The sequence below is a fragment of the Calidris pugnax genome, unplaced genomic scaffold (assembly GCF_001431845.1).
Source record: "Calidris pugnax isolate Ruff unplaced genomic scaffold, ASM143184v1 scaffold51, whole genome shotgun sequence".
NCBI classification, from domain to species: domain Eukaryota; kingdom Metazoa; phylum Chordata; class Aves; order Charadriiformes; family Scolopacidae; genus Calidris; species Calidris pugnax.
The window spans coordinates 5,177,663-5,191,727 of NW_015090797.1; the positions used below are offsets into that span (position 1 = coordinate 5,177,663).

Genomic DNA, 14,065 nt, shown 5'->3' on the forward strand with positions numbered 1-14,065 from the left:
GAGCTGTAGCAGTTCCTAAACGGCTCACAAACCAAATAGCTACTGTAGAAATAAAGACTCTTTGGAGTCCAGCTTCCACGCTGGAGACTCCTCCAACCTACCCCACAAACAAGGGAACTAGTGAAAATAAATGGTGATGACACCACTTCGACAAACCCAAGCAGAGATTATGCACGAAGAACAATGTCAGTAAATAAAACCACATTTCTAAGTTCTAGGATAGAAACAGGCCGAGATGCTAGAATTAAACCAATTTTACAAATACTCCTCCCCCAATTACAATCAAGGGGAAGCAAGACCGTTTATTCAAACCCAGCATTTGCACCAAGTCAGAGACGGTTGCTCTTTTGCTGCCTGTTTCCCCCATCACTGACTCACTGGGGAACCCAGGTTCCAAACAGCTCTCCCCCTGCTCTGCCCCCCTCCCCTCTGCTCCCCCCTCTCCCTGACCTACGTCCACTTCCTGCCTGATCAAATCCAGAGATCAAAATCCTTTGCTTGTAAAATCAATTTTCCGATAAGGAAATGGTGATGATAATGACGTCACACATGATTATAAGCCTCTTGTTTAAACAAGCTGGGTGGAGGATATTCCAGGTACAATGGTACTCATTAAACAAACAGTTGCCAATTACTAATTTGGGTCGGGAAGTACAAACTGCCACCTTGCTTAGAGGTGCTTTTATTTCTTTGCTTTAAGAAAAGAAAATGCTGCCACCAGATTGTCAGTGCGTTGAGAAACCCATTAGTAGAGGCCTCTGTTGGAGCAGACAGCCAACCCGAGCATCACCTGTTATAGTTGATGTCTTCCTCTTCAGACATGCTATTCTTAAGGAATTCTTTTAAGGTACAAGTATTTTCCAGCCACTTGATGAGTCCCAGTCTGGAACAAAAGAAATGTGAACAAGTAGCTCAGAGCCGAACTTCACAGGAACACCACAAATAGGAAGCAATGTTCTAGGGCCTGCTAAAAGAAGGTTGAAAGCCACCAATTTAAATACACTCTGAAAAACAGCTTCCAGACAAAGCAATTTCAACATTGTCTAAAAGAAAAAGAAAAAAAAAAAGAAAGAAATAAACCAAGACCCAAAGCACTCGGAGCCAGAATCTGGCACGCAGAAATTTCACTTTCCAACATCTCAACAGTAATAGATGTTAACATTCTGCCCCTTCAAGATAAATGCCCACCTTGTTGTCATGGGGATGACCTGGTAAGTTTTTAACTGCATATTCCTTTGGCTACACGCAGCATCTTGGGAAAGGATGATGTTCATTACATCAAACAGCTGCTCAATACGTTGGTCTTGTCGCAGGTCTTCACCACCTTTGACAAGAAAAGGATACTCCTGCTCATCACTGCCTCGGATCGTTATACGTTTTGGTTTCCTCAAGGACTCCATCACACTTATCTTGGAAAAAGACAGGAAAAAGCAAAATAGTTGTGAAAGAAGACTTGGCCCTACAGAATCATCACTGAAATTAACATTATCTGGCATTCCTAGATGGCATAATCAAATTGCTCAGTTACTACTAGAAGAACAAATGCTTATCTCCTTTATGTGCTGCAAGATGCATACACAAGCAACAACTTTGCTGTTGTCAAATTCTTCAAATGGAATATGGACTCAAGTTTATACCAAACACGACTCTGACTCAAGCTTATAAACATACCCGTTCATCAAATCCAGAGATTTTTGCATGGTACTCTGGCAGTGGTTTCCCTTTTCCATCATACTGCCCTGAAGTGGTAATGGAAAAAAATAAAAGAAGAAAAATGTTATGTAGACTGATTTTATTTTTTTTATAAGTGTGTTTAAGAACAGAACACACTTACTAATATTTTGTCAAACTGGCAGAATGATAACTATGAAGAAAATATTTAAAAATGCATGAAAATCACAGAATCACAGAATGGTATAGGGTTGGAAGGGACCTCTGGAGATCATCTAGTCCACCCCCCTGACAGTGCAGGTCCACCTAGAGCAGGTTGCACAGGAACTCATCCAGGTGGACTTTGAATGTCTCCAGAGAAGGAGACTCCGCCACCTCCCTGGGCAGCCTGTTCCAGGGCTCTGCCACCCTCAAAGTAAAGAAGTTCCTCCTCATGTTTAGGTGGAACTTCATATGTTCAAGTTTTTGCCCGATCATACACATCAATTTTATCTGGGAATTACTAATATTCTTTCCTTCTTAAGCTGTTAGAATTGCAGCTCTTAGTGGTTTAGGAGGACGCATCCTTTTAGAACTAGATTTAAATATATATTATCTTTATATACCAGATTTCCTGGATTCAGGTCTTTTAAATTTTAGATACAATTTTAAAAATCAGGAGTACAGCTTAAGAACAGATTTAAGAGATGATGAACGATTGGCATTATTTCAGATGAAATCTACCTCTGCCAGAGGGAAGGGCCATATAGCCAACATAAGAAGTAGAGCTCAAGAGTAGCAGCTTTCTTCTTAGGGACAGGTCACCATCAACACTGAGGGGGAACTTACCAGGAACCTCTAGTTCGCTCCTCAAGAACTCAGCTTTGAATTCACTCATCCACGGTGAACATTCTTTCAGGTTTCCAGGTTCTTTATAGGTTTTGACCATTTTTGAGTGGAGAGAAGCTGCAATTGCATCGAAGTCGCTCGCCTTCATATCCAACAGTTCTGAACCACCTCTTCCAAAATGATGGTCAAAGTCCTTCCCAAAAGCCTAAGGTTCATTTATAGAAAGGAATCCTGTTAACACAGTGCTAGGAACTCCCCAAGAACACCAAAACGGTACCGTCCCATCCAGAAACACAGCTTCACCTGAGCTCCCAAAATATATCATCTTCCACTCCAGTTGTTTTTTTCTCTGTTATTTCTAGTCTGTGAGAACTTCCTCACTGCCTGTTTGTTAGACCCACCAGCTGTCATCAACAGAAATATCTACACTTCAACAATCCAGTGATATCAAAGATCTGTAGAATTAGATCATCATAAACCTTTTTGCCATATCAAAATCAGAAGCTTTTCCCTCCTTACTTCCTCCAGTTGCAATTCGTTTCTAAGTGAGCGTATCAATAATGCTGCTCATTAAACTGAGTACATGTACTTCATCTGCTTACAAAAATTTAAGAACAGCTAGTAAAATATGAATATTAAATAAAATTATTTAAATTTTTACCTATTAAACAAATGCAAATTCTATTATGAAGGTAAATACAGGATTATTATCAGAACATTTAATTGATGCCCTAGTCTTTAGATGTTATCACACTTTCAAACTGCTGCAACAAAACCCAAAAACCCCTCAACTGTTCAATTTGCAAATGGTAAAAAAATCCCCAACAGATGGATAAATTAGTTAACTTTTTTTTCCCCTTAGAACTTGAATGCTTTGTGCTTTATGGGAGGTCTGGGCTTTTTTTTGGTTTTCCTTTTTGGCTGTTGTTTTGTTGGTTTCTTTTATTTTTTTTTAAACTAGCAGCAACCCTACTACATAGCAGGCAAATACAGACTAGCTAATTTTATATATACCTTTTTTGCTAACCAAAACCTGTACTACATGTATGTGTAATGCATGCCACATAGCTTCATGTATTAAGAGAATTTTTTGCATCATGTTAGCAAATGTCAATTTCAATATTTTATTCACTATTGCATTTATTATTCATGACTTGCTTTGAGATAGTTTGGATGTAAAATATATAAAACAATATTTTAAAAGTATTTTAAATATCCTGATAAAGGAAAACTGCAAAGACATTTCAGACTGATCCATTTAATAAACAAAGTAAGTATTATCTGCAAGCAGTTAACTGCGCTGACTTCTTGTCTTCATAATTCAAGGTTCTAGAAAAAACAGATGTCCCCTCTTGGACCTCACTGGTATTAACAGCTTGGAAAGATACGTAAGCTCACTTGTTTTTTCAATGCCTGATCATTTTTCTCCCAAGCTAAGAAGGACGCAGCTATTTCTCTAAAGTAAATGAAAATACAGAAAATATTATCCTTCTGAAGAAGAGACTGCTACAGTCAACATTTTTATCACTTTAAATCTGTTTCCAGATGATCGTCCAATTGCTTTTTCTGCTCTGTTCTTTGACTCACTTTGAAATTCAAGGCAGAGAATATTTAATAGCCTTAATACTGTATTTTAATTAACACAATCCATCAACGGTGTTTAATTTATGCATTGCTGGAATTTCACGATAAAAATAAAAGCAAGATTGTTATTGTTTAAATTGCAATCGAAACTGTATATACATAATAAATATGAAGATTACGAGCCTGAAGCACTCTGCATATTACAGCAATTTTACGTGTCAGTCAAAAGACATAACTTTTTTTATTTCCCCCCCCAGCAAGGCCACTAGAACCTATAGTTATGCTGACAGCAGACTGGTTTTGTTTCTCCATTAACTAAAGACTGCAGGAAGAAGGCACAGAATTCAGACTTTGTGCACCCTCCTGCCCCCGACCCCCTTCTCCTGCAGCCGCTGGTGTGTGGAAGGAAAACTGCTCTCCCTCCTCCTGCAACAGAGGGGAACGAACCCCACACCCCTCTTCCAGCATCTCCTCCTCTGACTAAAAATCCACCAGCACTACTCGCAGCATCATCTCCTGCTGCCCGTGTTTCAGCTTTTTAGACAGCCATGGATTTTTTTTTACGTGGGGCAAAAGTGGACACAAACTATCCCAGAAACCAAACGCTGATTGCCTCTGTCCTTGTGCCTGCCAGGCCCCTTGCCTGCCTGTACTCAACCTAGAGCTTCTCCTCTCCCTCTACCCCCACCCCTGAAAATTCCTGTCCCTGTACTCTTAAGTTTAAAGTCATTATAACCAGGGACCCAGCTTATCTTGCAGCAACACATTCAAAGGGCGAGTGTGCCCCTAAACTCCCAGTTGCCCTTTCTGCTGCTGTATCATCTCACCTCCTCCCAAACTCACACCTTAGAATCATAGAATGGTTTGGGTTGGAAGGGACCTCAAAGATCATGGAGTTCCAACCCCCCTGCCATGGGCAGGGACACCTCCCACTAGAGCAGGCTGCTCAAGGCCCCATCCAGCCTGGCCTTGAACACTTCCAGGGATGGGGAAGTGTCATCCTCCCCCTTCCCTGCTCATGGGGAAGGAACCTCCCAAAAGACACTCTATGTTCATCTCATACTGATGTGACATACGAATGATCATCCTCCACCTTCCCTGCTCACCGGGAAGGAACCTCCCAAAAGACACTCTACGTTCATCTCATACTGATGTGACATACGAATGGCCACACGGGAGAGACCTGGATCCACCCAGCCCTGGCCAGTGGGCTCCATGCCTAGGGTACAAGCATACAGCTGTGCTTCTACAGGAGCACCTCTGCTGGCCTCCAGCCATTTGCAGCTCAGGGATTTCTGGACTCAGAAGTGTGCATTTGTATGTCAAAGCTCTCCAAGCATTTTCCCCCTCCCCACACTGTTGTCTACTTGCCATTTGAACCGATGAAAGCATCTACAATGCCCTGCAGGAGGGGTTCAGCACTTAAGTGTGTACTGAATGAAGAAACCCTTCTCTCCCTGTTTGCTTTGAACCTGTCATTTCCACCGAATATTTACTCCACGCTTGACACTCCTGATTTTGAGAGCCTTATTGTACCTGCCCTCATTGTGTCTTTTCCAACTGGAGGAATGCTGAAGTTGTTCCTCGTACAGAGATTGCTTTGTAACTCTGGTTGTTCCTGCTGCTCTGAACCTTCTCAGCTTTCATTATGCCTATGTTGAGAACTGCAGACGAGGACTACAGCCCTCAAGATGCAAGAGTCAGAGAAAGCTGCTATGTCAATGTATAAACCCATGTCTCGTTCTCTGTTCTCAATGCTGACTAACAGTCGCCTTGCTTTCCTGACTGCTCTGGAGTATTCACAGCTGATGTTTTCATAGAACTATCACAAATCAAGGTTTTGTTCTTGAATTGCAGCTCAAACACAAAGAATTTATATATGAAACTAGGGCTTTATTTTTGCCATGTGCACCACTTCATTTTTCTACGCTGACTTTCACTATTTTAGATCTCAGCCAGTTTTGTAAAGTCCTTTCTGTAATTCTTCATAGTTGTAGCTCTTCTGAAAAACTTACCCTAAATAACTTTGTATCAGCAGCAAATTTGAATAGCATAATGTAGCAAAACACCCTAAAGTGCTCATACATCCTTGGCAGCAGGGAAAAAAAAACCAAGGCCAGATTCCTGTGCAAGTTCACGGATGGTCAGGGAGGCCCAGGCCCTGAGAACCTGCCAGCGTGCAGGAAAGAGGGGGCAGAAGCTGAGTAAGAGGGAACATTTAGTTCTGCGGGGCAGTCAGAAGCACAAATTGAACTGTAATAAGTCCATGGCTGTTCTGTACTCCTGGCTCAATCCCTCGTCCCATCAAGTCCTGCAGCACCTGTAAAAGCTGCGATCTGGTCCCCTTTTTTGACTTTCTGGTGCCTTCTAGAACAGCACACGCTGCCAGCACTACTCAGTAATCACACATACCTGAATAAACCTTTTCCTCGCCAATCCAAGGCCAGGAGACTCCAAGTTTCCCAGATTCTTGTACATTCCTCCATACATTTCTTTAAGCTTATTTTTATTCCTCTGAGCTTTTACCAACTCATTTTTGACATCCTCAACCCAATCCTGCAAACAGAAATAACCAGATCAGTACTGAGAAGAAGATTACTGACCCTCTGCTCAGATTGCATTTGGGTTACTGTTATTTACTAACAGTGAACTAATGGGTTTTTTGATAACCAAAAGAGCAAACAAGAGGCTGTGGAAATATTTCCCTTTCATTCTGTTGATAAAATGTTTCTACTTTATAGAAAGGTGATTATGGTTACTACAATAGTGTCTTGTGCAAACTAAGAAAGGCTCTATGGGGCCAGGAGTGGTACCAAAGACAAGACATGAATCCTTTGGACAGCAGGATCAGGATGTAGCCAGGGGCGCCCAGCAGAGAGCGGGGAAAGGGCATAAGAACACAAGTAGTTAGAAATTATAGAGATGGCCACAAATAAGAATTCTCTAACACTTTCAGACCAATTAAGGAAGACTGACTGACCACGGGTCAGGACAGACTCTGAAGGAGAAAGCTGAAAAGGGCTAGTGCACAGCAGCCAGCTGGCACAAGGGAGGGAGACCATCACCAGTGAAAGCTGCTGACAGCACCCCAACATCACCAGTTGACTCTGGGTAGAACCGCATCCTGTGGCTGTGGTGTCAGCTGAGCACCACCCTGCACTCTCTTTCCTAAACAGAGAGTGAGGAATGAAAGGACAGTGAAGGGGGGAATAAAAAAAAAGACCCCACACACTTTACCTTGAAAAGCATTATGGGATTAGAGAGCTGTTCCAGGGAGCGAACAAAATCTTGAACTACTCCTCCTCTGTCCAACTTATTCTTGATCCTTTAAAAGGAAAAAAAGTACATCACAACGCAACAGGAACTACCATCGCCACCGAGCCTGCAGATAAGCAGTGATCCAAATTCTGTGCTATATTTAAAAAAATTTGGCAAAACAATCTGGGGGTAGGTAGGACTTCCCTCTCAGAACTCTCTCACAGGCTGCAGGACCGTCCTTGCCACACAGCTCCCAATTTTTTAATTAAGTGTCCCACTATGAAAGTAGGAGCTTGGTGTGGGAGTGGAAAGTGTACTTGCAACAGAAACAGGCATTAGACTATCCTGTCACAGCAGTTAGTCAAGGGTGACAGTTTACGAAGCACAAGACTTCACCTTTTTGTTTTAAGTGAAGAAATCTTTCAAATCTCTGATACGTTTGCTGAAAGGCAAAAGGACACCTAAAATTGTATTAGTGGCTCTACAGCACTGTGTGATACAAGCTGAGTTTTGCCTGGGGATTAACTCAGGTTTGATAGCACGGCAAAACAGCAAGGGACACCTTGCAGAGGAAGGTGCATAATGCACTCTGAATAAGGAGAGAAGAAGACAACTAAGAACTGTCATTCCCCAAAAGATAATGTGCATCCATTTCACTGGCCCTCCCTGAAGTCTGGTAGGAGTATCTACTCTATTTAAATATCTCTGCTTCTGCTTGGTATTGTAATGACTCTAAATGTCCAAGCTAGCTTCATCTTCATCTTTGATGGGCACTGACTCTCACTGCTGTGAGGTCTACTATGGTAAGAGTCTAATCAGGCACCGGATTTCCCTTCACCCTCAGCAGAGTAGGAAAAGGAAAAAGAAACTTTGACTACTGCAGAATTACCAGTAGAAAGGGCTTGCCTCTCTGTGGTCTTCTTGTTTTTCTTCGAAAAAAATTCAAACTTCCCACAGCTTGGGGACTACATGTACCCAACGCTTCAGCAAGTATTCAGGCCACCAACTTGAGTGTGTCTAATACTAAGAAAAGCTCAAGTATCGGGTTTCCCTGTGCCTTTAAATGAGAACACAGTGTGCATGGGACTACCCCTAATGTTTCTCATGAAGAAACCAGTTTCATCAGAAAAAAAAACCCCAATAAGTCTCTCCGCTCCTGAATAATCATCATGCAAAAGAGTTACTCTGATTGCAAATTCACCTTTCTACAAACTCCTTGTTCTTACAACCGGTTGCGGTGTCTTTGAAACAGTAACTTTCACTGCTGATCATGAAGGGGTAGATGATTGCCTGGGGATAGGTATTTGCAATCTCTTCAACAGTGTGTTGCACGGCCACCGCTTCATCCTTGTCAAGTAGTGCCATCATCTGGCTGATCCAACTGATGAACTGCCAGCAGGGAACCGAAGAAAGCTGCAAAAACACAGATCCTGCTTTCAACTTCGGTCCTCCTCAAAATCATCACACACTAACAGAAGTGCTCTGTGGCCCAGCATGACACACAGGAAAAGGAAAAAGAGAACGTCAACTAGGTTGCAAAAAATATCCCCTAATAAAGCAGATTTTATTATTATTACTACTACTACCACCACCACCACTAACTACTGCCACTTAATAGGTTTCCTTTACAAAGATTTGCAGTTTGTTGATTAAGAGGAAGATTTATACTCAAAACTTGTGCTTTTCTGTCTGAGTGCAATATAATAATTTTTGATCACCACACACAAACAATGCAAAAATTTGAAGTGATAGGTCAAACACCATTGGGCTGAAGTCTTTATTTGAGTAAAAAAAGCCAGGAAGTAGAACACTGGAACACCTACCACAGTTTTGTTTCTTCCTTCAACTTTAAAGAGGTTTGGCCGTACTGACAGACACTGATTTCAGGAGAGCATCCCCTGTCAATATACTTCATGCTCACCTCACTCCAAAAGCTGTTACTTTTGAAAGGAATGCTACAATATATGTTCTTGTGATAGCAAGAGACCAGACTCTGACTCCTTTCCTCCCGTCTCACATCTTCCTACCTTTCTAATGGAGCTTAAGATCAGATCATAGAATCATAGAATCATTGAGGTTGGAAGAGACCCTTGGGATCTTCGAGTCCAACCATCTACCCTACTCTACAAAGTCCTCCCCTACACCATATCCCTCAGTACCGCACCTAAACGTCCCTTAAACACATCCAGGGATGGTGACTCCACCACCTCCCTGGGCAGCCTGTTCCAATGCCCGACCACTCTCTCTGTGAAGAATTCCTTCCTAATGTTCAATCTAAACCTACCCTGTTGGAGCTTGAAGCTGTTCCCTCTTGTTCTATTGTTAATTACCTGTGAGAAGAGACCAGCCCCAACCTCTCTACAGTGTCCTTTCAAGTAGTTGTAGAGAGTGATGAGGTCTCCCCTCAGCCTCCTCTTCCTCATACTGAACAGCCCCAGCTCCTTCAGCCACTCTTCATATGATTTGTCTTCTAGGCCCTTCACTAGTTTCGTTGATTGTCAGTGTTTATCTCGCAGAAGGAGAGAGGACAAAGAAATGCCTGGTGAAATTCTTTTCTGGGCGAGGTGTGTTAACTGGACCAGGTGTCAGGTTCTGTTTGAACCATCAGAGCTCCAACTGTGGCCACACCTTGTGCACCTCGGCTGTTTTTGCTAAGTTATCCCAAGAAACTGAGAACAAAGCTGTGTTTTCAGTCTCTCTTGAGTTCTTCCTCTGACAGGGCCTGGCGCCCCGTGAGCACCAGCACAATGGGCTGGAGAACATGGGGCAGGCCAAGGCAGGAACAGGCGTGAGTCACAGAGGAGCTCTCAGCTCATCTGTCCCGGGACAGCAGGGAAGGCAGCCTGGCTCAGAGTATCCTGCTGTGGCACAGCCACGGAGGGACAGGTCGTGGAAGGGAGGAAGAAGCTGTAGTGACCTCTGAAGTAAAGCAGGACAGGGAGAGGTGGGAGAAGTGGAAAATGAACCTGGAAAAGCTGTTGGCTTCCTGCATATAGCAAACTCAGCTCACAGAAATAAGATACATTCCTCACCCTAATCCTACGCACCTCTATCAGCCCACTTAAATTGTTCAGAAGGAAGAAAAACGCCAACGTGCTTTTTTCCAGCAGCTCTCAAACTAACATTTTGAACCACAATAATGATACAAATTTAAACTTTTGAGAACAGAGTTTCTGTCCATACAAATTAGACACAGCGAGTTAGAGAAAAGACAAGGAGCAATGACGGGATAAAATTTATCTGATTTACCTGAAGCAAAACTTACCAGTCTAACCTCTCTGTCCATCCAACCTCCACCCCCACCTTTTAAATTCAATTTATAGCAGCATTTGTTGCCAGGAAAATGGAAGCAACTAACCTCTCGTGTCACTAGACCCAATGTCTCTGCTGGATATCGTTCAATTATTTGCAGCAGTCTAGGAAATCTCAGCCTGGCTTCTCTGGAGTTCAGTTTTAAAGCTTTTATCATTTTCTCCACCACAATAGCTGGGAATAACTGTAGATCTGCAGTGTTAATTTCTGCCAAGAGACATTAAAACAAGAATTATCAGAAACACCATCACTTGTTCCACGTCTTTGATCATCTGTAACATTCATCTTTACAATTCAGAATTTTTTTTTTCCCTGGTATATTTTGTATTTTTACTTTGTTCTCCTTCCCATCTGTTCCAACCGCACACATCAGCAACACATGTACTTGGGGACTGTAAGGATTAGCTTTATCAGGAAGCTGCATCACTGCTGGTATCTCCCCTGCTTTAAACACAGGGCTGCTGTGGTCTGGGAAGGAACAAGGGAAGCATCTGCTGGATGTGACAGATACCTCACGAGCCAGAGGGAGACTAGGAGTGATTCACTAGTACCAGAGCTAGCAGTTAGAGGGTGGGGAAAAAAGGGAATATAAATACTGTTGAACTGGAGGACAAACTGTTTCATTTTCATTCCAGCTGTGCTGCTCAGGGAGACCTGGGTATCACAAAAGCTCACGTATCACAGGTAAATCCACTTCACATGCTTAGGAGGACTCCTGACTAACCAAGCAGGCCTTCTTCTTCCCTTCGCAGATGCTGGTCACAGAAACTGACCAAAGTCATGTAGGCATCGACAACTCCCATCACATCCACGTGTTCCACGGAGTGGGACTGCACCTCCTCTTCAGCCTTCCTCGCAGCGCTGCTGAAATATTGAAAAGCCCTCCTGTTCAGACCTGCCAAGACCTGGAATTCAACCAGAAGAGAAAAAAAAAAAGACCCGTTAGCAAGCAGCATTCAACAATCCTTTCTGAAACTGGAGCTTGGTTGCAAGTCTTGAGTAGATAAAACTTTAAGTGTATTAGATGTTTTGAGCAGCTGATACAAAGGAAAAAAAATTGGGATGTTATTTCTACAGTTGTGGAAAATACTGCTAATTTCCACAATTTTCAATGGAAAAATATAAAACACACTTTTAACTTAAATTAGTCTCTGGAGATGTTACATGGATTTTTTTATAACTGCAAAAAAAAGTTAATGTTACTAGAGTTTTTGCAAACAGTTAACAGACAACACAATTAAAAAAATGTTATTTTTCATATTAAATTATCTGCAACATCTGCATTACAGCTATACTTAAAATTTATTGCCAACAAGCTTACCAACCTGAGACACTGTACCTATTGTAGTTACTAAACAGAATAAAAAATTGTTGTAGAACAAGTTGGAACAACTAAAAAATGCTGTGAATGAAACTAAATAGTTTGAATTTCAGGTAGGTAGAGGGAAACTACCGGGGTCATAGTACTAAATAAGTAATACTAATACTTAATAAGTATTAGTACTACTAAACTAAAATAAAGCTAAGGTCCTTAATTTTATAGAAATGTCTGGTATAGCAATCTGACTCATCTGACACAGAGCTTTTATACTCTTTTATGCTCATCTTTTAGATTTCCCTAAGAAGAACACTCTTAATAATTAGCTAATAAATGAAGCTTAAGCTTTTGCTCAAGTTCCTACAGACCTTAAAATTTAACTTCTTTTTTTTTTCAGGAATCTCTTCTTTATCTGCTTTTCTTTAACAACCATAAAACCACAAATTAAGGACCACTTTGTTGCTGTTTTATACTGATATGGTTCATATCTAGGAGTCTTTATAGTGGCTTCACAAATTAACAGAAATAAGTCAGAAATATGAACTTCACATTCTTAATCAATTTGATAGACAAGAAGTCATTGTCGCAGCATCTGGGACAACTGACAACATAAATGATTTCAGATGCAGCACCATCCATCACTGTATTCTTCAAATGTGCACCTCCCCAAAAAAGGCAAATATCACCTCTGTGTGGCCGTGGTCTGCCTTAGAGCCCCTCCCCTCTCTATCACTAAAATTATTTAGATAAAATAAGCGCATTAGTATCATCATCAGTATTATAAAGATCTCTTGATGAAATAGCATAGTCTGACAGCATGAAGCAGCTCGGAAATGGCCAGCTGAAATAAAGGCATTCTTTGAGGATCACGTTCCCAAGCTTTGTCTTGCCATCAGGGATGCAGGTGCTATGACTGCCTTTCCCCTCCCCACAAAATGCAGGAACATGGAAACACAAGAACAAGAATACTCTCCCAATTAAAAAAGGCTACAGCGGTGCAGAACTCCAGGAGCACAAAAAAACAGACAAAATAGCAACCACATCAGGTTTTGCTTGATGATTTTTTTCTTCCCCCTAGCTGGTTTTCCTGGACAAATCACTGCTAATAGCAGATGGGTTTCGCATTCTCTGTATCTATCCATATCCATCACTACCTGTTGAAATAGTGACTCCAATACTGAAATGCCTAAATGCTTTTCCCCCTCTCATTTACCTTTTCTGGACTCTCAAGGCTTTCTCCTGATAGTGCTGATATTTTTCCAGCTTTTTCTTCCTCGATTTGCTCAAGGCACCTTGGATCCTGACTAAGAGCATTGGCCATGATGTTGTACGTAGTACCCAGAAGGAGGTTCTGGTTTCGGAAGGCCGTTATGTTCTTGCTAAGATAGTCAGATTTGGGGTCTTCTGTTGGAATGCAAAAACAAAGTTGGTAATTTGACAACAAAGCCGCTTCGTATAATAAAAAAAAAAATGAAGCAGAGAGAAGGCTGTTACCAAGCAGGGAGATGGTTTTCAACACTGTGAGCACACGGTCAGGACAACTCTGGTTGCGGCTGCAGCTGTGCGTGAAGCGGCAATAGGCGTAACTCCACCTCACCAGCCAGTCTTCCCTGGCTTTGGCATCTTTGCGCAGGTCTTTCAGAAGCTTCTTGGCAACTGAGAAACTGTTCTATATTCAGATTAAGACAGAATTTTCAGATAATGTATCCAAAGAGGAAATAAAACCCCTTTCTCCAACCAAATTATCAGGTAACACAAGTAAAGCTTTAATAAAACGAAGAGAGGTCCTCTGCTTGTTGGGTCTCATATTCAAAACCAGATTTATGTTAATGGGGAAATTTGAAAAGAAAAAGAGAAGAACAGAGGTTTGACAAACTGAGGAAATGAAAATAATACTATCTGCATGATTAAACAGGCATTGACTGTTCTGCAATACAAATACATATGGGCACTGTAACTTGGGTTATAACACCATTAAGCAAATGACTTGTGTTTGTGTTCTGATGAAAAGTTTTATGTAAGTAACATTCAAGTAAATTTTATTTTTTATTTACCTCTTTAAGACTGTATAGTCTACACAGCACTACTGTTATA

The 14,065-nt window shown here is 41.6% G+C and overlaps 1 protein-coding gene across 1 annotated transcript in view; it reads right to left on the bottom strand.

The window, feature by feature from the left end:
* PRKDC (protein kinase, DNA-activated, catalytic polypeptide) overlaps positions 1–14,065 on the bottom strand; it is an 85,449-nt gene that overhangs the window by 7,197 nt on the left and 64,187 nt on the right. The window contains exons 69-79 of the mRNA XM_014936999.1: positions 13,466–13,640; positions 13,185–13,375; positions 11,378–11,558; positions 10,700–10,860; positions 8,543–8,754; positions 7,321–7,408; positions 6,496–6,639; positions 2,500–2,704; positions 1,672–1,739; positions 1,189–1,409; positions 791–883 (exon numbers count right to left, since the gene is read on the bottom strand). Coding sequence (XP_014792485.1) covers positions 791–883; positions 1,189–1,409; positions 1,672–1,739; positions 2,500–2,704; positions 6,496–6,639; positions 7,321–7,408; positions 8,543–8,754; positions 10,700–10,860; positions 11,378–11,558; positions 13,185–13,375; positions 13,466–13,640 — 1,739 coding nt within the window. The remainder of the gene's footprint in view (positions 1–790; positions 884–1,188; positions 1,410–1,671; positions 1,740–2,499; positions 2,705–6,495; positions 6,640–7,320; positions 7,409–8,542; positions 8,755–10,699; positions 10,861–11,377; positions 11,559–13,184; positions 13,376–13,465; positions 13,641–14,065) is intronic.